The sequence below is a fragment of the Protomyctophum bolini genome (assembly GCF_963924005.1).
Source record: "Protomyctophum bolini genome assembly, chromosome: 17".
Classification (NCBI taxonomy): Eukaryota; Metazoa; Chordata; class Actinopteri; order Myctophiformes; family Myctophidae; genus Protomyctophum; species Protomyctophum bolini.
The window spans coordinates 36,920,975-36,944,163 of record NC_137878.1 but is presented as its reverse complement, the minus strand read 5'-3'; the positions used below and the strand labels follow the sequence as shown (position 1 = coordinate 36,944,163).

Sequence of the window (23,189 nt, the reverse complement as noted above, 5' to 3'; positions counted from 1 at the left end):
TATATAACAGAGTTGTTGCAGAGCTGCAGTTTTCAGGGAGTTTGTTCCATATATATGACACATTGAACTGAATACTATGTTTTTTTTCCCTAGGATCATAAAGCAAATCTTTCCCAAATGACCACAGAGGTATGAATAGTTGATGTTATAACACACGACCAGATGCCCCAAACCATGCTTTATAGACCAACAGTAGTATAGTACAGTATTTTAAAATGGCATTATTTGACAAACAGCAACCCAGTGTTAAGATTTAAGAACTGATGTTCAACTTTCTTTATATTTCTGAAGACATTCAGCATTCTGAGTCATCAGACTCTGTTGGAAATAAATCATTTAATCTGACTTTGATGGTGATATTGATCCTATTTGACCATGAGAGGATGACTTCATACAATGACTATTGCTGTGTGCAGTGGGTGTGGTGAATTTAGGATTAGGAATGTGACAAATAGCTCAAGTTGCTTTTGTCACCTATCAGATGTTGTCACAGGGATAATAAGTATTTTCCAGTCTAAATTATTTAAATGCAAATGATTCCCAATCCTATATATACATGTTCCTCTCCATTCACACAATACTGTAGGAGTAGGCTATATGCACTCTACTTATCACACTAAAAGGATCACATGCAAATTGGTTGGTCGATCCATTCAGCAATAGGGTTACACGCCCTAACCCATTATCACCTGTCCATTAACAATGGGACAGACATGCTCCTAAACATTCCACAACATTCACAACCCATGTCTTCTAACAAGGTAGATAAAGGTGGAATTCCTGTATCCTACGACTAGAAATAATAATGCACTGGTATTTAAGGAGGACTAGACTTGTACGTGCCTGTCGGCCACCGGCCTACTTGGGAACAATGCGAATTGGGAACCTAATAATACCCGGTCAACTTGTCATAGCACCCGTTTTAACTGTGAGTCCCTTTTGTGCCCAATAGTGTATATGGAGATATATGTAGTATGCAATACCCGTCATCATAGCACCCATTCTAACTGTCTGTCTGTGTCCCATGGAGATCTCTGTATCTGTCTGTCTGCCTGTATGCGAGTGCAAACTGACCGTGAAAGGTGGACTGGTTAAGTAATCAATTGGCAGCTATGGGTGTGCCATGGCAATCAATTGGCTGAGGCAGGAAGTTGCACAGGTGAGGGGATTTAGGCTGATTAGGCTCACTGGCAGAGCCTGACCAGAGCCTTTTGTGGTGGTTCTGGAGAACCGTGGGTCCGACCGGGAAAACGGTTCTCGAGTTATGTGCATTACAACCGTACACACATGAGGTTTTCAAAAACCATTGCGAACTAATTTGGCTCTGTTTGCCAGTCAGTATATGGTTGGAACCAAATAATTGATAGAAGAGATTTTTCAATGGATTCTGTTAACATTGAGTGTGCTAAATAACATACTGAAATGTTACGGAAAATGTACAACTTGCCCCGCTACAAGCTTGTAGATTTAAGCAATAAGCCACGAGAGGTCTCAGGTTACTGGGTATTTTACACTGTCTGGGCGCGTAGGCAACCCCCGACGCGCAGCGGAGGGTCTTCTACCTCCCAGCAAGATGATACAAAGTGATTGAAGGAGTGGGTTATCAGTGAAATTTACACCGGTCACGTGACGGTAACCAGCCAATCAGAATTATGTATTGGGACTACCCGTTTTAGAACTGCTTTTTTTTCCAATAGCTAAAGTATAACATAATGCTTAAATCACCAAAAGGCGTTCCCTCCCTGAATGGGTTAAGAAAAAAAAAACTATCATAGTTGGAGCTTCAACCTTTGGGTGAACATGAATTGCCCTGCAATAGTTTTCCATGTTTAAAATGGGTCCGTCTACTGCATTGCTTCTCAAAGTGGGGCCCGGGGAATGTAGACTTTTTAATTTGCTCTGACCTGCTGTGCGGGAGAGATTAGAACAGAACATTGTGTTAAATTAGATCAAAGGCCTTTCCTGTAGACGGACAACCAAGGGGTTCTCTCTCACTCACCCAAATCTATATATTTCTTTTTTTGCAAGGCCCACATCTCTGTGCGTTTCCCCGTTATCCCATTTTGGACTGAAGTCTATTATAAAAAAGGTTTCTAAAAATTAACATTTTTCTTGAAAAACCCATGTTTCTATGTCAGTGGTGCTCAACCTTTTTCATGTCAAAGGACCCCCAGAATTGTCTGTATTTGGCCGCAGAACCCCATCTGAAAATATGTAGTTCCAGGGACCCCCACCCTAGAAGCCAATATTTTAGTTAAAAATGTTCGCTCTGAAATATATATTCAAAGATTCGCGGCACAAGACTTACCTTTATTCCGTGGCTTTTCCAAGCACAGTATGAGATGTTTCGATGTTTAATGTGACACTGTGCATGTTGTTTGTGGTTGTTTTGTGGTTTTTCAATGAAGTTGTGTTTTTTAATGTTTTACTGTAAAGCACTTTGGTACAACGTTGTTGTTTTAAAATGTGCTATATAAATAAAGATGGTATGGTATTGGTATGGTATTTTCACGGCTTTTCAAAAATAGCAGACCTACAAGCTCATAGCGCGCCACCGAGTGGCGCGCTACGAGCTTGTAGATCTGCCATTTTTCAATAGCTAAAGTAGAACATAATGCTTAAAACACCAACAGGGGGTTCCCGCCCAGAATGGGTTATTTGTCTAACGCGATACGGAGCAGCCGGTCAGCGCAATTTGCTGTCGTTATACCGCATCATCAGAGAGGAACAAAGTGAAACGGGCCGACGGGGGGAATCGATTCCCCGCTCTGAGAAGAAGAACCACGTCTAGCATCATCTTTCATCTGGGACGCTTGGCCTCGTTTGACTCCATGTGTCTCCGTTCTCCGTCTTCCGTGTGGGTTATTAACGCATTCCGGGGCTTTTGGTGTTTTAAAGCATTATGTTATACTTTAGCTATTGGAAAATAGCAGATCTACAAGTTCATAGAGTGGCACTCTTAGGGTCTGCTATTTTTTTGAAAATTTGTGAAAATGTGCCTCAAATCTTTGAATATATATATATATTATTACAGTGAACATTTTTAACTAAAATCTTTGACTCTGGGGAGGTCCATGGAACAACATATTTTCAGATGGGGAGGCGGAGGCATATTACAGTGCATATAATTTTTGGGGTCCTTGACATGAAATATTGAGCACCACTAATTTACAGAAACATATAGGGTTTTTACAGAAAACGGACATTTTTGTTAATTTCGCCTAAATGGGTTAATTGTCCTCCTGGTGGAGAGGGAATGTCAACATATCTCATTCTGCCCCAAAATAGATATTTCAAGGATTTTATCCTACTATAAATGTGCCACGTCTCTGTGTACATGCATGCCCATACCTATACTAACACCATGCCAAAATAAAAAAGTACTTATATATAAAATAAAAAGTACTTAATTGTTATAATAATTAATAATTGTTATGATTTTGCACATAGGCATTTTAGCTTGTTTTAGCCACCGTGGACCTTTATGGTTGTCCATTGTTCCTAACATTTTAGTATGTTATTATATAGTACACCCAATAGTAACAGTAACAGATCTTTTATCAATTATTTTGGCTTTCAAACCATACCTAATATACATATCCAATATTTGAGTCTGCACAGCTTTTTGAAAACCTTATACACATACAGTACCTAACACCACACCAAAATTCAGAAACTAGTCACCAAAAGCCAAATCTTGCTGATTTCTTACAAGTCCGCCCCCTGCTATCAGCATTCTCCCCTCTCTTCCCACACACACACACACACACACACACACACACAAAATAGTAAAATGTTCTCCTCACACTCAGGATCGGTATATGGGCCGATCATGAGAATAAGTAGCGGGATCGGTCCCAAAACACCTGACCGGAGCACCTCTGCTGCCATCAGTGAGGAGTGACTCACCAATGTAAACAACCACATGCCACCAGTCTGGGCATCCTTGACGTGAAGCACCAAGACAACTTAACCCATTCTGACCTGAGATCAGATTCATACGAGGTTTCCACTGGACAACACACTGGTCTGATTAACCCATTCTGACCTGAGATCAGATTCTAAAAAAATGTCAGTCGTTCTTTTTCAAAAATAGCAGACCTACAAGCTCGTAGCGCGCCACTCGGTGGCGCGCTATGAGCTTGTAGATCTGCTATTTTTAAAGAGCTAAAGCATAACATGATGCTAACACCAAAATGGGTTCCCGTTCAGAATGGGTTAATAAACAACGTGACAGCAAACAAGGGCATCGTAGAGGTGTTATCCGCAAGATGCCAACCTTCAATGCCAATTTACGTCAGCTTAAAAAATAAAATAAAACCTAGGAGGAACCTCAATGCCGTTTAAGTGAAATGGCTCGAGACAAGATTTCAAACCAAATCAGTCTCAGTCTCATCCTCATCCTGCACGATGAATAGTTCTGTAACATAATAGCGGTGTCAATGACTTGACCTTGAGGCAGCCACCAAACTGCACATCTTTTCTTTAGCCGCCAGTCAGTCGGTGTTTTTTCTTGCCTTTTCTATGGTAATGATAAAGACACTTTGCTTTGTGCTTTGTGTAATACAGCACTTTGTGCTCCATTACTTTTACCCGGTCAGGTGAATTCACATTGTCATAAAAATGGAACTTTGCACGACCGCTACGGTTCACCAGGCGTGTCCTTCATCATCCGCGAGGGAGATTGGCTTGGCTCGGGTCAACGCATACATTCAGGACATGAATGCACATCCATAAATATACACCGCAATTAAAAGCACCCAGCCAAGTGTTGTCTTTGGCAGGAAAATGTAGATTTTTTTTGTTTTAGTCATTAGTCTCTTGAATAGTTTTCACTTAGTTTCAGTCACATTTTAGTCACCTGGGAATGTTTTAGTGTTATTCTAGTTTTAGTCGACTAAATCTAAAGTTGATTTAGTTGACTAAGATGTATTTTGGCGGGCGTTGATGCCGTCGTCGTAATGGCTGATTTTACACTTGCTGAAAATAGCTCTCTTGTAGATCTGCTATTTTCAGCATGCCAACCAAGAGTAAAATGACTTATACTGGATCTCTTGTCCACCAGTCCCTTCCTAACATTTTAGTCTAGTTTCTATCCGTTGACGAAATTGTCAATACATTTAGCTTAGTTTTAGTCATAATAATATAGCTTAGTTTTCATTTAGTTTTTGTCAGTGAAAAAAGGTAGTCGACGAGCCGTTTTCGTCTTAGTTTTAGTCGACCAAAACAAACACTGCCCAGCAGCAACCGACCACAAAGACAAGAAGTACTTCAATTCTATACAAGGTATATGCCCAATTCTGAATTTAAAAGGATCTTTAAGAGAAAGCATTGTCCTCTCCACACTCGTGGAACGCACATGATGTGTATAATGCTTTCATGTGTGCGTACGTGTGTGCGTACGTGTGTGCGTACGTGTGTGTGTGTGTGTGTGTGTGTGTGTACAGTATGGCCGTAGGGCAGGTGTCCTTGGGAGGGGGGGGTGGGGGGGGTTAGCAGTGACAAGGGACTAGAAAACACTTCTATTTGTGGACACATTGCCCTGAATGTCAATAAAGAGGGTCATATAGATTATGTCCTGCAACAGATGCTGCGGAACAGATGCACAGTTTGTTAAAACTGAGCAACGTACGCTTCATTTAATAGGTTTATATAGCAGATTGACTTAAACACACCATTTAGCTCTCTTAAAAAAAAAAGCTAATCCTCATTACAGCCGTACCTGTGCAGGAACATGTGTGGTTTAGACAACAACACAAACGTTCTAGCAGAAAGAAGGGTGGGAGGAAATAGGTTTACGACCCAATAATATCATTATATGCCGCGATATAAAGAGCCTTTTGTGAAAAGTAATGGGAGCACATTTGTCACTTTCATGGTCTCGCTGACAGTAACGCCCTCACAGGGGGTGATCAAAACGGCGCACATGAACAACAATAACGTGTTATAACCAGATTAAACGCTCATGATCAGGATCTTAGTGATTATTCTGTCCATTACTTGTTTTGATTGATCAGATTTTATTTCATTTTATATCCCACAATTTTGTAACCCATTTTCTTACCCAGTGACGTGTCAATTATTGAATGTAATCCTGAGCTCTACACTCCCTCTGCCAACCCGGGGAGAGCAATAGACTGAACTCATGCTTCCTTCAATGCATGAGGAGTCCAAGCCGCTTCTTTTCACCTGACAGGGGGGAGAGCTTCCCTCGGTTGGACGTATAGCTCGTGGAAGGAACACGTTATTCCAACCAGTTCCCCTCCAATCAGGCGCCCCGGCTGGTCAGGTGGACTGCAGGCATAGTTTAGAGACCAGGATTGTCACGCAAAAAAGTAGATCGTTTTGAGCTTGTATAGATCCGACACGTTTAATGCTTTTGAATTTGAATACTGAAAAGGCTTCCACCCGGACAGAGACAATATACACGTCTCTCTCCTGCCATGCAGTGAGGAGCCCCCACCGGGAGGACATAGAGCCTTTGTCCTACAACTCCAGCCCAAAACTCCCTGCTCACACATGCCCAGTGTCTAATATCACCCCGCCCTCCTTCCCTCCCCAAAAGACTGGCCAATGGGCTATATGCACACAGAATAACTCTTCCTACTTCCGGGACAAGGACAGTCTAAAGAGGACAAGACGCGAAGACCGTATACGGGCGACGCCATGTTGCAGAAACATGAGACCAGCAAGTTGTACATGCCCAAATTTGTGCATGTGTGTACAACTTCCTGGTCTCAACTGTGCATGTTTCTTTCCTTCCATGGAGCAACATGGCGTCACCCGTGCGGTCTTCGCGTCTCGTCCTCTTTAGACAGTCCTTGCTTCCGGACCGCTTCCTTACTTCATATGTGTTACCAATGATACCAATTAACCCATTCTGACCGGGAACCCAATTTGGTGTTAGCATCATGTTATGCTTTAGCTATTGAAAAATAGCAGATCTACAAGCTCATAGCGCGCCACCGAGTGGCGCGCTACGAGCTTGTAGGTCTGCTATTTTTGAAAAATCGAAGAACGACTGACATTTTTCAGAATCTGATCTCAGGTCAGAATGGGGTTAATCAGACCAGTGTGTGTCCAGTGGAAACCTCGTATGAATCTGATCTCAGGTCAGAATGGGTCTCTGTTCCATTTAGTGTGAAGTAGTTCTCAGAGTTATACACCTGTACGGGACCATTTGGAACCCACTCAAGGACACTTTGAGACTTGTCTTGTAGCAGAGTGTTTCCAGTGAGCCCCAACATGGACAACAGCAGCACCCTGACTCTGTTTGACCAAAATAGAACAGAGCCTCTGCATTAGTGCCTTTACAAAATGGTGTGTGTGTGTGTTTGTGTATTAGACAAAGCCGGATCGACTACAGTGGATTGGAACCCACAACCTCTATGGCGCTGCGGGCAGGAACTTTACACCACCGCGCCACCAGAGCGCGTGCTTTAGTGGCGATTATAGCATGACTCTACAATAGGAGGACAATGGGGGTTCATGAGGTTACGTACACACACACACACACACACAGTCACACACACACACAGTCACACAGCCACACACACACAGTCACACAGACACACACACACACACACACACACACAGTCACACACACACACACAGACACACACACAGTCACACACACACACACACACAGTCACACAGCCACACACACACACACACACACACACACAGCAAGACAAAGGCATCAATTAGTTCAACTCGCCTCACAATAATTAGCAGCTGCTGCAATAATACTAGAATAGCAAAGGGAAAACAAAAATCTAATTACACAGCAAAACAATCAGTTTTGCCACTTTGCTGTCTAGACCAGCGGGTAGGCCGCAACTGGCCCCACGTAAATAATATCTGGCCCGTGAGAGTGAGAGTGTGTGTGGGGGGGGGGGGGATATTTTTCTTTTCATACAATATCAGACCAAATCTGAGGCCATGGTTCTCAGCAGGAAAACCGAAGCATTGTGCAGTCTAGGTAGGGAATAAGACCATTAGCCCTGCAGGTGAAGGAGTTCAGGTATCTCGGGGTCTTGTTCAAGAGTGAGGGGAGGACGGAGAAGGAGATCAGCCGGAGAATCGGAGCAGCGGGGGCGGTATTGCAGTCGCTGTACCGCTCACTGTTGTGACGAGAAGAGAGTTGAGCCAGAAGGCAAAGCTCTCCGTCTACCGAGAAATCTTCGTTCCTACTCTCACCAATGGTCATGAAGTGTGGGTCATGACCGAAAGAATAAGGTTGCGAATACAAGTGGCAGAAATGAGTTTTCTTCGACGGTTCAAAACTCCTACTTGCCTCGAGGGGATTGTTTTAATGTTCTATCCCTGAATGCTGAACCCAACAGTTACGGTACTTGACCGTGCACACCCACGCACACACACACACACGCCAAGGAGGAGGGCTTGTACTACAAGATTACAGTACCACTCAGTTCAGACGGGTCTGATTTATTTCTGCCTCATAGCTCCTGAATGGGCTCCAACTGTGGATTATCATTACATTTTCTCCACAAACGCCCAAATGAACGGCTCTCTATGATTACCAACCAAACGGTGTGCGATCGTATAGTAGTGAACTAAGACGCATATTCTGTGAATACTACAAAAAAACGTAAGGAAATATAAAATAAGCTTCTTGGCAGTGAGAGGACAGGGGGCGGGGAGTTAAACCTTTTAGATGTAAAAGCAAGGCGGTTCCCCCAAAGGGGAGATCTATTCAAATCGATAGCGTTGGAATCAGCCCAAGAGAGAGAGGGGGAGAGAGAGAGAGAGGGAGAGAGAGAGAGAGACAGAGTCAGAGAGAGAGAGAGAGAGAGAGAGAGATAGAGAGATAGAGAGAGAGAGAGAGAGAGAGAGAGAGAGAGAGAGAGAGTTGCCAGATTTTGCGAGAGAAATAAGCATCCAGGTCTATGAAAGAAAAGCAACCCACAACTATCCTGTAAAAACAAATCACACCCGTGTGAAGTGAGGGGCGCTCTTGTCAATACATCATCACATCATCCGGCCAGTCACAATTGGCGTCCTCACTTGTCTGTCCTCACTTTGTATCCTCAAGTCTTTTTATCCTCAAGTCTTTTTATCTTCAAGTCCTCAAGGCTAAACACCGGCGTCCTTAATTTTCATGTCCTCGCTTTTTATCATCAATACATACTTTGCTCAGCCAACCAAATCATCGCTATGAGGTGCTCAGCCAATCAAATCATCGCTACACACCATCAGATTCGGTACACACAGACAAAGCTGACATAGGAGTTATTTTTTTACTCTCTGCGTCCTATTCTGATAAAGTATCAGCCCTTTGGCTACGAGTGTGTGCGGCCGCGGCCACCTTTGTCTTCTCAAGACTTCACATTTACATAATTATATAGGAGCGCCTCTCAGGAGCAAGCCCAACGTGGCTTATAAGAAGCGGACATGGCAACGCTGCCAGAGAGCCAGGGATGCTAGCATCAGCAGCGCGGTGGTCTCTGGCTGTTAACCCATTCTGACCTGAGATCAGATTCATACGAGGTTTCCAACTGGACACACACTGGTCTGATGAACCCATTCTGACCTGAGATCAGATTCTAAAAAAATGTCAGTCGTTCTTCGATTTTTCAAAAATAGCAGACCTACAAGCTCGTAGCGCGCCACTCGGTGGCGCGCTACGAGCTTGTAGATCTGCTATTTTTCAATAGCTAAAGCATAACATGATGCTAACACCACAATGGGTTCCCGTTCAGAATGGGTTAATATATCTCTCCATCTTTAATTAGCTCCGTGTCTCCTTAACGATATGGAAGTTGGCCGTTAAAGGAAACATGAGATGCAGCAGTAAATCCCCCATCTGTGGTGATTATAATCAGCGAACAACTCCACAGCCTCATTATTCCCATTATTTTAAAAAGACAGGGGCAACAGATTATCTTGGGGGAAGAAAAAAAGAAAAAAATTACTAACGTGAATGAGAAAAATGTTATAATTGTGCATTCTCATGAACAATAAATAATATGTTTTGTGCATTTTGGAAACGGAGATTGAACGTATAAATCCAGCCAGCCCTCGTACTGTATATAGGTTTCCTTTAGGATGGTAACGATTACTCTTCCTTAACGATTAGACCCTCTTAGCGGTCTTGATAGTTTAACGGTTCCCCTTTAACCATTCCTACATATATATATGTAAATTATTTTGGCCTTCATTCATTCAAATGTTTGTTAACCCATTCTGACCTGAGATCAGATTCATACGAGGTTTCCACTGGACACACACACTGGTCTGATGAACCCATTCTGACCTGAGATCAGATTCTAAAAATGTCAGTCGTTCTTCGATTTTTCAAAAATAGCAGACCTACAAGCTCATAGCGCGCCACTCGGTGGCGCGCTATGAGCTTGTAGGTCTGCTATTTTTCAATAGCTAAAGCATAACATGATGCTAACACCAAAATGGGTTCCCGTTCAGAATGGGTTAAACACAAATTCAATCATGCATAAGCTGTTGTATGTACCATAGTCGTGCTCCAGGAACCCGCTGGGAAATGTGCAGGTCACAAACGGAATACTCTCAGAGTTGAGTGTTTTGAACGCGCACACACACACACACATGCACGCACCCACACAGCACTAGGCCTGTGTGTGTGTGTGTGTGTGTGTGTGTGCGTGTGTGGCTGTGTGTGTGTGTGCGTGTGCGACGTGCTTGCGCAAGTAAATACTCTGTTACAAGTACAGGTCCAGTATTCAAAATGCACTTGAGTGAAAGTACAAAAGGGTTGGCATCAAAATGTACCATAAAGTAGAAAACGTAAAAGTGTATACTTATATATATACATATACTTACTATAGTGGAACTTGCACTTATTATGAAAGTTAGCCGATCTACAAGCTCACAACGCATTCAAATAGCCAAAGCACAGCCTTAGATATGGTTGAAGTGGTTACGTTCTGTAATAATACAAATCTACAAAGTAAATATAGTAGTAACTAAAGTTTAAGTAAAAAATACCTCAACTTAAGTAAAGTACTTGAGAAAATGTACTTAGATGCACTTTACACCACAGAGAGAGAGAGAGAGAGAGAGAGAGAGGAGATTGAGAGGAGGACAGTGCCGCAACATTAAGCAGATTGATTTTAAAATTCCCCACACAAGGGCCTGCCGTAAATCATGCAAGGAGGGGAAAAAAAACCAAAGGAACAACGAAGACAAAGCATCGCCATTCATCTTGTTTACGAGTGTGTGTGTGTGTGTGTGTGTGTGTGTGTGTGCGTGCGTGTGTGCGCTCAGGTGGCATGGCGGGAGCTAGAGGAAGGAGGTATGGGGACAAGTACAACACAGTGGAGGGACATGCCATCATTGTGGGATTGAGAGGCCTTTGATGGTGGTGAGAGGAGAACTCCCCTCCTCCCCACACTGTACGAACACTTCGTTCTGCTGTTCAGGTCAGCTCATAGTTTTAACTTCAGCACTTCTCAAACTTTTTCAGGTCAAAGAAAGACCCCCCCCAAAATGTACATAGTAGTCTTTCAAGGACTGTTCTGTAGTCTAATGTAGTCGACGGACGGCCAGGTCATTGTTGGCCTGCAGGCTTCCATTTTCGCATTGCAAACTTTTCAGGACTAGAAAACCTGCCGTTTATATTAGCTTGTATTCCCCATCGATGATGTCACTGGAAGACAGTTTCTGAACTGCCCACAGTCCTCCTATGAGGCACAAAACTTTTCGCCATTTATTCATGATTATTAGTGAGGACCTATTATATGAAGATATAGGTTGAAAAGTGGTGAAGTGGTTATTTAAGGATTTATCTCTATCTGCCATTTTCAAAAGATTCGTGTCACTGGTACCAACTGATCCAACAATTTAAGTGTGATTTATGTGTATAGGTACACACGCACCAAAAACGGTGCGCATTATAATAATAATACATTTAATTTATAAGGCGTCTTTCAGGGCACTCAAGGTCGCCGTACAGGTTAAAAACAGTACAAAAAAAACAGTTCAAGGCAGAACAAAACTAGGGCACAGCTTGCAGCAGAAGACACAGAGGTCACACAGAGTCATACGCTTATTAATATCATGCTTGTTGTGAGGACAACAGAGTTTTAGGACCGTATTATAAAATTGCAGAAAATAGCGGAGGGGGAGGAAATCTAAAAGCACAATATCTTAGATGGGCCATTATCCGGTGCACAACAGCGGCGTGAAACCATTTTCTTTTTTTTTACCATAAAACAACCAATTATCTTCTATTGTTAAGACCAGGAAAATGGACCTCACACACACACACACACCAACTAAACCCCTTTAGGCACAGTGGCAGTCCACCGCGGTCAGTCTGGCCTGTTAATTACCAGTGTGTCTCGTTAGCAGCAGTGTGTGTGTGTGTGTGTGTGTGTGTGTGTGTGTGTGTGTGTGTTAAGGGCCAAGACCCCCCCCTCCCACACACACACACACACACACACTCTTCTCCATTAACTCTCACCAATTAAACTAATCAGCATGGGGGGGGGGAAGAACCCAAGCGCTTCTTTGTACAAAAGAATTGTTTTCATTAATTATACAACGACAACAACAGGACCTGCTAATTAAGACACAGTTGGCCGGGGCCACTTCTCTGTGGCTCTGGAGTTAGCCGTGCTGCCGTCGGCATTCTTTCAGAGTCAGACCAGATGAAAACGTGGAATTAAAGACAGTATGTCTCAACAACAAACAACGACAAAAAATATCTAAAAAATGTGACCTTATTTTTGAGCAGTGGCTCCACTCCATTACGCAGCTATGCATGTCCCCGTGTGTGTGTGTGCGTGTGCGTGTGCGTGTGCGTGTGCGTGTGCGTGTGCATGTGCATGTGCATGTGCATGTGCATGTGCATGTGCATGTGCATGTGCATGTGCATGTGCATGTGCATGTGCATGTGCATGTGCATGTGCATGTGCATGTGCATGTCTGTGTGTGGACAGCTCAGCTGGAACACCTACAGTGGCCAGTAGAGTACAGCACAGAGTAAAGTGGCACAGAGTAGAGTACGAGGCGAGCCCTGGGCGCGTTCCTGGGGGTTTGGATGCCCCAGGGTAAGCCCCACGTGGTAACTGTCCTTTTAAACAAGATTATTTTTTCTACAAAAATGTTTAGATTTTTATCATCGTGAGAACGATGGCTTCCATTTTCACATTGCAACTTTTCAGGACTAGAAAGTATTGGATTCCCCATCGATTATGTCACTGGTGGACGGGTTTCTGAACTGCCCACAGCCCTCCTATGAGACACAGAGCGGGTAGGATAAAATGGTGCCATTTTATCATGATTATTAGTGAGGACATATTACCTCAACTAAACTACTATTTCAGACTGTCAATGTTTTGATTTAATTAGTGATCGGTGCCGTGTACCAGACCATTCATTATTATTTTTAAATTTGCCATACGGCCCCAAGCAGACATAAATGATGTAGTGAGGAAATTAACCACGAACCAAATAAAGTGAACATGACATTTAAACGTAGATTGTGTAGAAAGATGTGTACCAAATCAAATTTGTTCTGATAAAATGGAAAAATGTTTGGAAGAACAAGGTTGATAAGGTTCAGACAATTAAAAAAACACAACATGAACTTGATAACTGGTATAGCGGAGTCTGTGATCTGTTATATGGGGAGAAATGGTCAAAGGAATAAGGGTCAGTCTAACTTCAAAAATAAGAGTCACAGACCAAACAAACGAGGAGTTGAATGATCTATGGAAGGCAATGCAAACGCAGAACATACCTATTTGAAATACAAAGGAGATAAGATTCAGAGAGAACATTATAGAGTTCATTATAAGTTAAGTCAAAATATGTTTGATAAAAGACTGTTATTTTAAAAGGCATTATAATAAAGGACATATTTTGCATCTGGAAGAAACGCATGCAGCCAATCCACAACGTTTTTGGGATCAGATCAACAAACTCGGACCAAAAAGGCATAAGAAAATACCAATGGAGGTATATGTTGATAAAGGACAACTCATTTCTGACATTCCACAGGTGTTAAATGAATGGGAAAGATGCTTTAGGGACTTGTTTTCAGGGAAACAATAGGGAGAGAATTTTGATGCAGCTTTTGCTGAACATATTTGTTTACTTAAATCCCAGCTGGAAAAACAGTCACCTCACCCCACTCTTGATCGGGGAAATGTTCTAAATGAGATACTTAAAATTGAGGAGGTGAAAACTGCTATCGCGGCCCTGAAGGTGGGCAAAGCATCAGGTTTTGATGAAATAACAAATGAAAATAACGATAAGATGAAATAACAAATGAAATACTTAAGAATACTTAATACTTAAGATACCTGGTTCACAGAGGCACTTTATGTTCTATTTGGTTTTTGTTTCGAAACAGGCACTATTCCCTCAGTTTGGTATAAATCTATTGTAAGCCCAATACCGAAATCTTCCAAAAATGATCCTAGAATACCCTTAAACTATAGAGGCATTAGTCTTTTGAGCACAGCATATAAAGTCTATACCTCAATTCTTAACTCAAGACTTACAAATTACCTAGAACAAAATAACCTTCTTGTTGAAGAACAGAATGGATTTAGAAAGGCTAGATGACAGTATGTTGAAAATGACATGGATGAACATTTACTCTATGGTACATCGGTGTAGGAGCCGATCTACTATAGGCCATCACATCATGTATGTGCCATCATGCCATGTCTAACATTCCTGTTAGTGTGCTTTGTCGCCCCCTACAGACATGGCAGAGAGGACATAAATTACCTGGCCATCAGAGGGCCAGGTGTTGTTGATTGGAGGTTCACAGTTTTTTACGTCTGGTTTTTGTTCTACACCTCCTTCTATTCTCAGTTACAGTTATATGCTAAAAGTATCTTTCTTTTTGTTTTCAACTTGGATCAAATAAACCTTTTGAGTTCAACTTCAACTCTACGTCTGGACATTCCTCATTTCCCTTTTTTGGTTAAGTTTGCTGCACAAAGCCAGTCAGTTAGAAAAAGGTACTCTCAGTCAACCACCACAAGGACAAAAGGTCTCTACAATTGGTATTGGCAGGATCTGCAGGTATAGGGCCCTAGGTAGCATAATAGCCAAAACTAAACAGCTGGGCGATTTGGGATATGCTGCCTACTCCAAACTGTTTCACACGTGTGTCTGCCCTGACATGGATTATATGGCGGGAATATGGAGCTCAAACATGAATATGAAGGGACAAATGGTTCAGAATAGAGCCATACGGTACTTTTTAGGAGTGCATACATTTGCGCCTGTATTGGCAACAACAGGAGACATGGTTTGGGAGCCGTGTGAGATAAGGTGGAGAGGCAGCATGATGGCCTTATGGAACCGACTAATCAGAATGCCAGAGAACAGAGTTGCTAGGAAGATTTTCAACTGGGATGTATCAGTAAAAGGTGCATGGGCGAGTGCAATAGAGGACACTCTTGTACGAACTGGGTTACATGACAGTTTTCTAAATAACAACAGGGTTGTAAACGTCTCCATGGTTAAAGACGCACTTTATAGTTTATTTCAGAACAAATGGTCACAGGACATATTGTACAAACCAAAGCCGAGAACATTTGTTACGATAAAAAGCTGTTATGCTAGTGAAAAGTACGTCTGTGCCCCATTATCCAAAAGACAAAAATATAGATCTGATGTGGTGAAGTGATGCAGAGCGACTGAGATAGATTTTCGAACAAAAGATATTTGCATTAGCAGAATATATAGAGAACGCTTGGGACATACGTTCCCGGACAAAGAAAACTTATATGTGATGCATTTTATTTTATTTTATTTTATGATAATGCTTATTTCTGTTTTTGTTTTGATCAAATATACTTTGTGTAACTTCTGTGTGGGAACTAAGTGAACGTGATATTGTTTATTTATGTTGTTGGTGTCTTATAATCCCGTAAGGGATGGGTCTTAACGACAACGACAAGACACGAAAATAAAAATCTGTTCATTCATTCATTCATTCATTCATTCATACATACAGGTTGAAAAGTGGTGAAGTGACAATGTTGTCCTGCTGCTGTACTGGCCATTATCTACTAGTCTGGTACAGTACATACTCTGTCAGATCTGTTAATATAACTGCTGCCATTTGAACTACTGCACCTTTACTGTATTAATATGTGTCTTAATCCATTCTGGACGGGAACCCCTTTTGGTGTTTTAACTAAGCATCATGTTATACTTTAGCTATTGAAAAATAGCAGATCTACAAGCTCATAGCGCGCCACCGAGTGGCGCGCTACGAGCTTGTAGGTCTGCTATTTTTGAAAAATTGTGAAAATGCTGCACAAATCTTTGAATATAATATTCGTTCAGAAGACTTTTTATTTATTTCGACGTCAGGCCTAAATGGGTTAATCCGTTAAGGAAGACCCGAGGCCGAATCTACAATCACCCAATCTGGGCCAATTAAACTACAACGACAGGGCTTCAGTAAGTATGACATGGAATTTCACCCACTTAGTTTGTTTTACACCTGTAAATAAACCTGGGATGTGTCAATAAAGTTACGCACACACACACCGTCACACAGACAGACACCCACACACACACACGAACGTGAACAAATAAAACCTAATAACGTGGTCCTTATTTTAATCATAAAGTGTGGAGTGGATGAAAAGAGCGTGTGTGCGATCGGAGACACTCGGAGCGCCATCTGACGAATTTAATGGGCAGAGAAGAGAGAAAGCAACGCGAGGCAGATGGGCAGGGAACTGCTTCTTCCCTTCGCCGTCGACACGTGTTTAACCGACTGAGACCTGAGGACGGTTCTACAAATGTCTTCTGAATCCTGACAGTGACACTCTTCAAACTTTTTCATGCCAAGGACCACAAAACACAATCACAAAGTTTTTTTAAAAGACAAGTCTTGGCACAGGGGGTTATAGTGCTTAAAACGTAACCTGACTTTCCTGGCTTGGATTGGGTTAATATGTATGTATATGTAATATGAAGCAAAGATTTGAGTTAAAAACTTTCACCTAGGGCTGATAATCCAGCCTGACAGTGTGTCGCGGGTTCGACTCCCCCATCTCCCCCATTTCTTGTCAGCTGACTGTACACTTTTCAAATAAAAGGCAGAAAAAGCCCCAAAATTCAAAGATTTGCACAAATTCACATCACGACAAAAAATATTAGCAGATCTACAAGCTCGTATCGTGGCATGAGGCTTGTATATCTGCTATTTTTTAATAGCCAAAGTATAAAATAATGATAATAATAATAATGTTTTCTTTAGCTGGATGCTTTTCCGGTTTTAATGGTTTAATTTTAGCCGTGCATCCGGTAGAACACAGAAGTGTGTGTTGTGTGTGGCGTGCGTGTGTGGCGTGCGTGCTTGCATGCGTGCATGCTACAACACAGCAGCTGTTGGAGGAGAGAACCGACAGATCGTCAAAGAGAGGGAGAGAGAGAGAGAGAGAGAGAGAGAGAGGAGATAAAAAAGAGCTTAAGTTATGACAGAGGATGACAGAGAGGGATGGAAGGATGAGAGGAAAGATAGGAAAAGAAACATACATTTTACACGATGGCCGGTGAAACTCTCCAGATCAGATTGTTTTGTCAAAAAGAAAGTCATCTCAAAGACTCTAGCCCTCATTCGATGCCATTTTGATGATGCTTGCACCTCTTGGTTCTCCGACATCTCAATGTCACCAAAAACTATAAGCTTCAGGCCTTCCAAAACAAACTGGTATGACTACGTCTCGGAAGCCCAGGAGCCACCGCAGAATTCCATCACACTTTGCTATATTCTGGTGATGGCTCAGGGTAGAAGACAGGGCTAATAATATCAATGGGATTGGTATTTATGACACTCAAAGGGACAGTGCCCTCAATACCCTCATACCTGTCTAACTACTTCTACTATACTTCTCCAAGGTGAGTGACGCCCACAGCCACAACACTAGCCACGCACTAGCCACGCACTAGCCACGCGAGTGCGTGCGTGCGTGCGTGCGTGCGTGCGTGCGTGTGCGTGCGTGCGTTCGTGCGCGCGTGCTCCACACTGACCTGCTCCACCCAGACACCAGAGCCCTCCTCCGGAGCCCAGAGGATCATGGTCTTGTCCATGGACGCAGAGAGCAGAGCCAGAGGCTGTTGAAGTGTGCCGTCTGCAGGGGGAGACAAAGGGACACCGCGGAATCAGCACAGTAACAAAAAGGAGCGGCGCAACAATAAAGGCAGGTTCACACTGTTCAGTGTTGATTTGTGTGTCGACTAATACTATATGACAAAAAATGGGTTAGCTAACCTTTGTAGAGAGGAGGTTGCCAGTGGACTCCGTAGACCCAGTTCTCGTGTCCAGCGAGGACCGTCTCCAGAACCACAGCAAACTCAGAGGACACACCTGGAACCAGGACACACACACAGTAAGAAGTAGTTCATCCTTGAGAGAGTACATGGTGTGTATATGACGTAATGTTGTAACTTGTAACTTGTAACTTGTAACATTATGTTGTAACTAGTCCCAGCAAACCAGGCACAGATTTACCGTTGAAGAAAACTTGTCTTCACTTCGAAGAGAAGAATTAGTTACAAGTTACAAGTTACAACATTACGTCATATACACACCATGTACTCTCTCAAGGATGACGTAATGTTGTAACTAGTCCCAGCAAACCAGGCACAGATTTACCGTTGAAGAAAACTTGTCTTCACTTCGAAGAGACCAAGCGAAACGATTATTTGCGCGCTCTGCTTGCGCAAGTAACCAGGGGTTACACTTGTCCCCTAGTTGCTGTGTGTTGTTCTGGGATTGTCACCTGTTGGGTCATTATTACGGCCAGTCTGCACAGGGGGCTGCTTGCAAAGAACTCTTAGTTTCATCATAAAAATATATATAATAATTTGATTATTCGATTAGCGACCGTGTTTATCCTCCTCCTGACTTGGCCTGGCTGCACGCTGACCCATTAAAGTGTTCCTTGAGAAATGTATATTCCGCCTGGCAAGCGGGCATGCAAACACAGCTACACACACACACACACACACGACTGCAGGGGACGAACCCCATGTCTGTCCCCGTAATAGCATCATAAAAAAAAACATGGACGCCTCCATATATAGTCAGTTAATAGCCTCTCCCGTGGGCCTGAGGGCCGCGCTCACCTCCTTCCTCCTCCTGCACCGTGAACAGGTTGTCCTTCATCTTGAGGAGGCCGTGGCGCTCGTCCTCTGTGCCGCGCGGCGGGAGGAGGAGGAGCCGTGGCTCTGCCGCCACCGTGGCACGAAGCTTCCACACCCTGATCATACAGTCCTGGGAACAGCTGGACAGGAACAGCTCTCCATCTGAGGGGAGGGAGGGAGGGAGGGAGGGGGAGAGAGGGAGAGAGGGAGGGAGAGAGGGAGAGAGGGAGGGAGGGAGGGAGTTAGGGAAAGTCTCAGAGTCAACATTTTTCAGATCCCCTTAAATGAGAGATATCTCCCCCTCTCCGTGCGCACACGTGCATGCACGCACGCACGCACACACGCACACACGCACGCACACACGCGGCACCCCAAGCTGTTTTTTTTTAAGTAATCACTGCGCCGATTGTGTTAATTGCAATTATTTGTGTGACAATTAATCGCCGTAAAAGATTTCATAATCGTGAGACAGGCCCAGTGATTAACCACTTAAAACCCTGCTCTATTCTCCAATGATTAACCACTGAAAACTCTAGCTCTATTCTCTACTGATTAACCACTTAAAACCCTGCTCTATTCTCTAATGATTAACCACTGAAAACCCTGCTCTATTCTCCAATGATTAACCACTGAAAACCCTGCTCTATTCTCCAATGATTAACCCCTTAAAACCCTGCTCTATTCTCCAATGATTAACCACTTAAAACCCTGCTCTATTCTCTACTGATTAACCACTGAAAACTCTAGCTCTATTCTCCAATGATTAACCACTGAAAACCCTGCTCTATTATCAGTGCAACTGATCCGAGTTGCAACTGTGCTTCGTCTTCTGTTGAATTCCTTCTACACATAATCTGACCAGCAGAAATAACCAATCTACGGCACAAAGCTCTCTTCTGGTGGAGAAGTGTAAAAGCCTGTTTTTCAGATGGCCATTTCATCATTGAAATGAAAACGAAATGAAGTGTGTACACAGTACGGCCTGGAGAAGGCAGTGGGTTGTATCCCTGATACCGTTTTTAATCCGCTGCGATGATGAAATACCCGTCTGAACTTCTGCACCGGAACATTTTGAGACACTTTTTTACGTTGGTTTTTTTTTCGGACCTTTCCGAGCACTCCAGAAACCTCTCCTTTTATTCCTACAAGCGGGGAGATTATCTCCTTCTGGTGAATGTTCTCTCCAGAACAGGTTGCAGTACATACAGTATATCTCTGCTGTCGGGAGTGTAAACCACTTAACTTCAAAACGTTTATCTTCAAATGAAAAATATAAAATGTCCAGGAGAACAAAACAACACTGCCTCATCAAAGTTGGTGTTGTGACTGACTTTATCTATTGTCAATTACTCCATGAGAGGGGGAGAGGTGGTGGAGTTAGTCGCGTTTAGCAGATATAGTTTGAGGGTCAATGGAGTTAAGAGGGTTTTGTCCGAAGCGCTTTTTTTTACTACATTCCATTTGTTCGATATTTGCGAAAAACCACACAGACGTAAAGGGTGTTCATTCAGTAGCACTGATTCTTGCAAGAAAAAATCTAAAACCTCAAAAATGAGTTAGGTGGTTTTCTCCCGAAAGCAACGATATACAACTAATCGAAACCACGTTTCCCAGAATTGGGACTGCGACACTACAGATCATGTAGCCCGGAGAAACAAATACTAATAAACTTCAATTTTTAAGAAAAGAGAAAAGAAAGATGCCAACGGTCGATGCACATTTTAAATCGGAAAAAGGACAGGCGAGATAGAGTGCTTTCTCCGTGTTTATAGTAGATCTTATAGTAGAATAATTGAATGCACTGCCACCACTGTGCCCCTTCCCTTCCAAGGGCTAATTTTAATTTATTTCATTATTTATTCAAACCACACACACGCAGAACGTTGTAGTGCCTGGGCTGCATCTAAATGAGCCACTCGCTCTCTCTCTTTTTTGTCCGTCTCTGTCTGTCCGTCTGTCTCTCAGAGTGGAGTGGCGGCTAGCAGACAGTGAGTGGGAAGATAGAGTGATGGTTAACCCATTTAGACCCGAGGACAATTCTACCAATGTCTTCTAAATACTGACGGTTTCTGAAAAATCTATGTCAGTCGTTCTCAAACATTTCCATGTCAAGGACGCCCCAAAAATATACGTGCAACATAAAAAAAAAAAAAAGCAGATCTACAAGCTCATAGCACGACACTCAGTGCCACGCTATGAGCTTGTAGATCTGCTAATTTTTCAATAGCTAAAGTTTAAAATAATGCTTAAACCCATTCGGTTCCTGTACCGAATGGGTTAAGGACACAGAACAGCCTGAGCATGGAGTTTAGTGTACGCTGGCTGAAGAGGGCTTCATACAGTTAGCAGACCCCGGGAATGAACAGGTTCTGCTGCTGGTTATACAAAACACGTTGTTTGCGACAGACAGACAGACAGCGCAGGTCTTCCAAAGGGTTTGGGGGTTGATAAAGACCACAATACAAGATAACCCATGGGTTAGGAATAACCCATGGGTTCAAACCCATGGGTTTGAACGTTTTTAACTCAAATCTTTGCGTCTGGGGGGGGGGGGGGTCCCTGGAATAATGGCTCCTTTAATGGGGGTCCGTGGCCAAGTACAGATCATTCTGGGGGTCCTTGACGTGGAAATGTTTGAGCACCACTGACATGGAAACATGGGGTTTAAAAAAAAATCTGTCATGCAGAAACTTTTGGTGTTGGCATCATGTTATGCTTTAGCTATTGAAAAATAGCAGATCTACAAGCGCATAGCGTGTAGATCTGTCAAGCTACGAGCTTGTACGTCTGCTATTTTTGAAAAATGAAGAACACTGACAACATAGAAACATAGGTATTTCAGAAAACTGTGATGATTTAGAAAGACCTTTTGTAGAATGGAGTTCAGGTCTAAATGGGCTTCTAATAATTATGGCAGTGAATGTGTGAGTGAGTGAGAGTGAGAGTGAGAGTGAGAGTGAGTGTGAGTGAGAGTGAGAGTGTGAGAGTGAGAGAGAGTGAGAGAGAGAGAGAGAGAGAGCGGCGCAGCGGCGAGCACGCCAGCTTGAGGCTTCATTTCAATTATCTGCAACCTGCCAGCGGCCGCCGTGACAAGCCAATAACGTCACCCCCGGGAATCAATATAATTTCCCCCGTCATGAAAACGATTTCACATCTGACAGGAAGACAGTCGAGAGACGACGGACGGAGATTAACCCACTCTGACCTGAGATCAGATTCATACGAGGTTTCCACTGGACACTACACTGGTCTGATGAACCCATTCTGACCTGAGATCAGATTCTAAAAAATGTCAGTCGTTCTTCGATTTTTCCAAAAATAGCAGACCTACAAGCTCGTAGCGCGCCACTCGGTGGCGCGCTATGAGCTTGTAGATCTGCTATTTTTCAATAGCTAAAGCATAACATGATGCTGACACCAAAATGGGTTCCCGTTCAGAATGGGTTAAATGAATTCCTGAAACTCCACACGGAGGAAAAGCCCTGGTTGTTCCTCGTGATGAAACGGAGCCTCGTGATCTGGTTTTAGGATTAAAACAATAATAATAATAGTGACACTCGTGAGAAGTGAGGGTGGCGCTCTTATCATCATACGTCATAATATATGGCATTCCAGTCTCAGCCAATCAAATCATCGCTATGGGGTACAGGACAGGTACACACATTGCTCAGCCAATTAAATCATCGCAATGCTATATGCACAAAGCTGGGCACTCAAAAAAAGAGGGTTCCGGTAGTTGGAATCAAGTACTTTAATCTAGTTTAGTCTCTTAGAATAAAAAAAATCACACCCGTGTGAACTGAGTAGTGCAACTCCTCTCTCTCTCTCTCTCTCTCTCTCTCTCTCTCTCTCTCTCTCTCTCTCTCTCTCTCTCTCTCTCTCTCTCTCTCTCTCTCATTGGCAGGCAACAGTGCAGCACTGTCTCTCTCTCTCTGTTTCTGGCACAACAGCGCCCCTACTGGTACTCATAGTATGACACTGGTGCTCATTAACGTCACATAGGTGAACCAACACATATACACAGACATTGCTGTTCCTTGGAGTGGTTGCACCACTCAAAA

The 23,189-nt window shown here is 43.1% G+C and overlaps 1 protein-coding gene across 1 annotated transcript in view; it reads right to left on the bottom strand.

Moving 5' to 3' along the window:
- elp2 (elongator acetyltransferase complex subunit 2) overlaps positions 1-23,189 on the bottom strand; it is a gene marked incomplete at both ends in the record, with an annotated part of 103,861 nt that overhangs the window by 70,831 nt on the left and 9,841 nt on the right. The window contains 3 exons of the mRNA XM_080787244.1: positions 18,013-18,113; positions 18,254-18,349; positions 19,111-19,290. Of these exons, the coding sequence (XP_080643370.1) occupies positions 18,013-18,113; positions 18,254-18,349; positions 19,111-19,290 (377 nt within the window). The remainder of the gene's footprint in view (positions 1-18,012; positions 18,114-18,253; positions 18,350-19,110; positions 19,291-23,189) is intronic.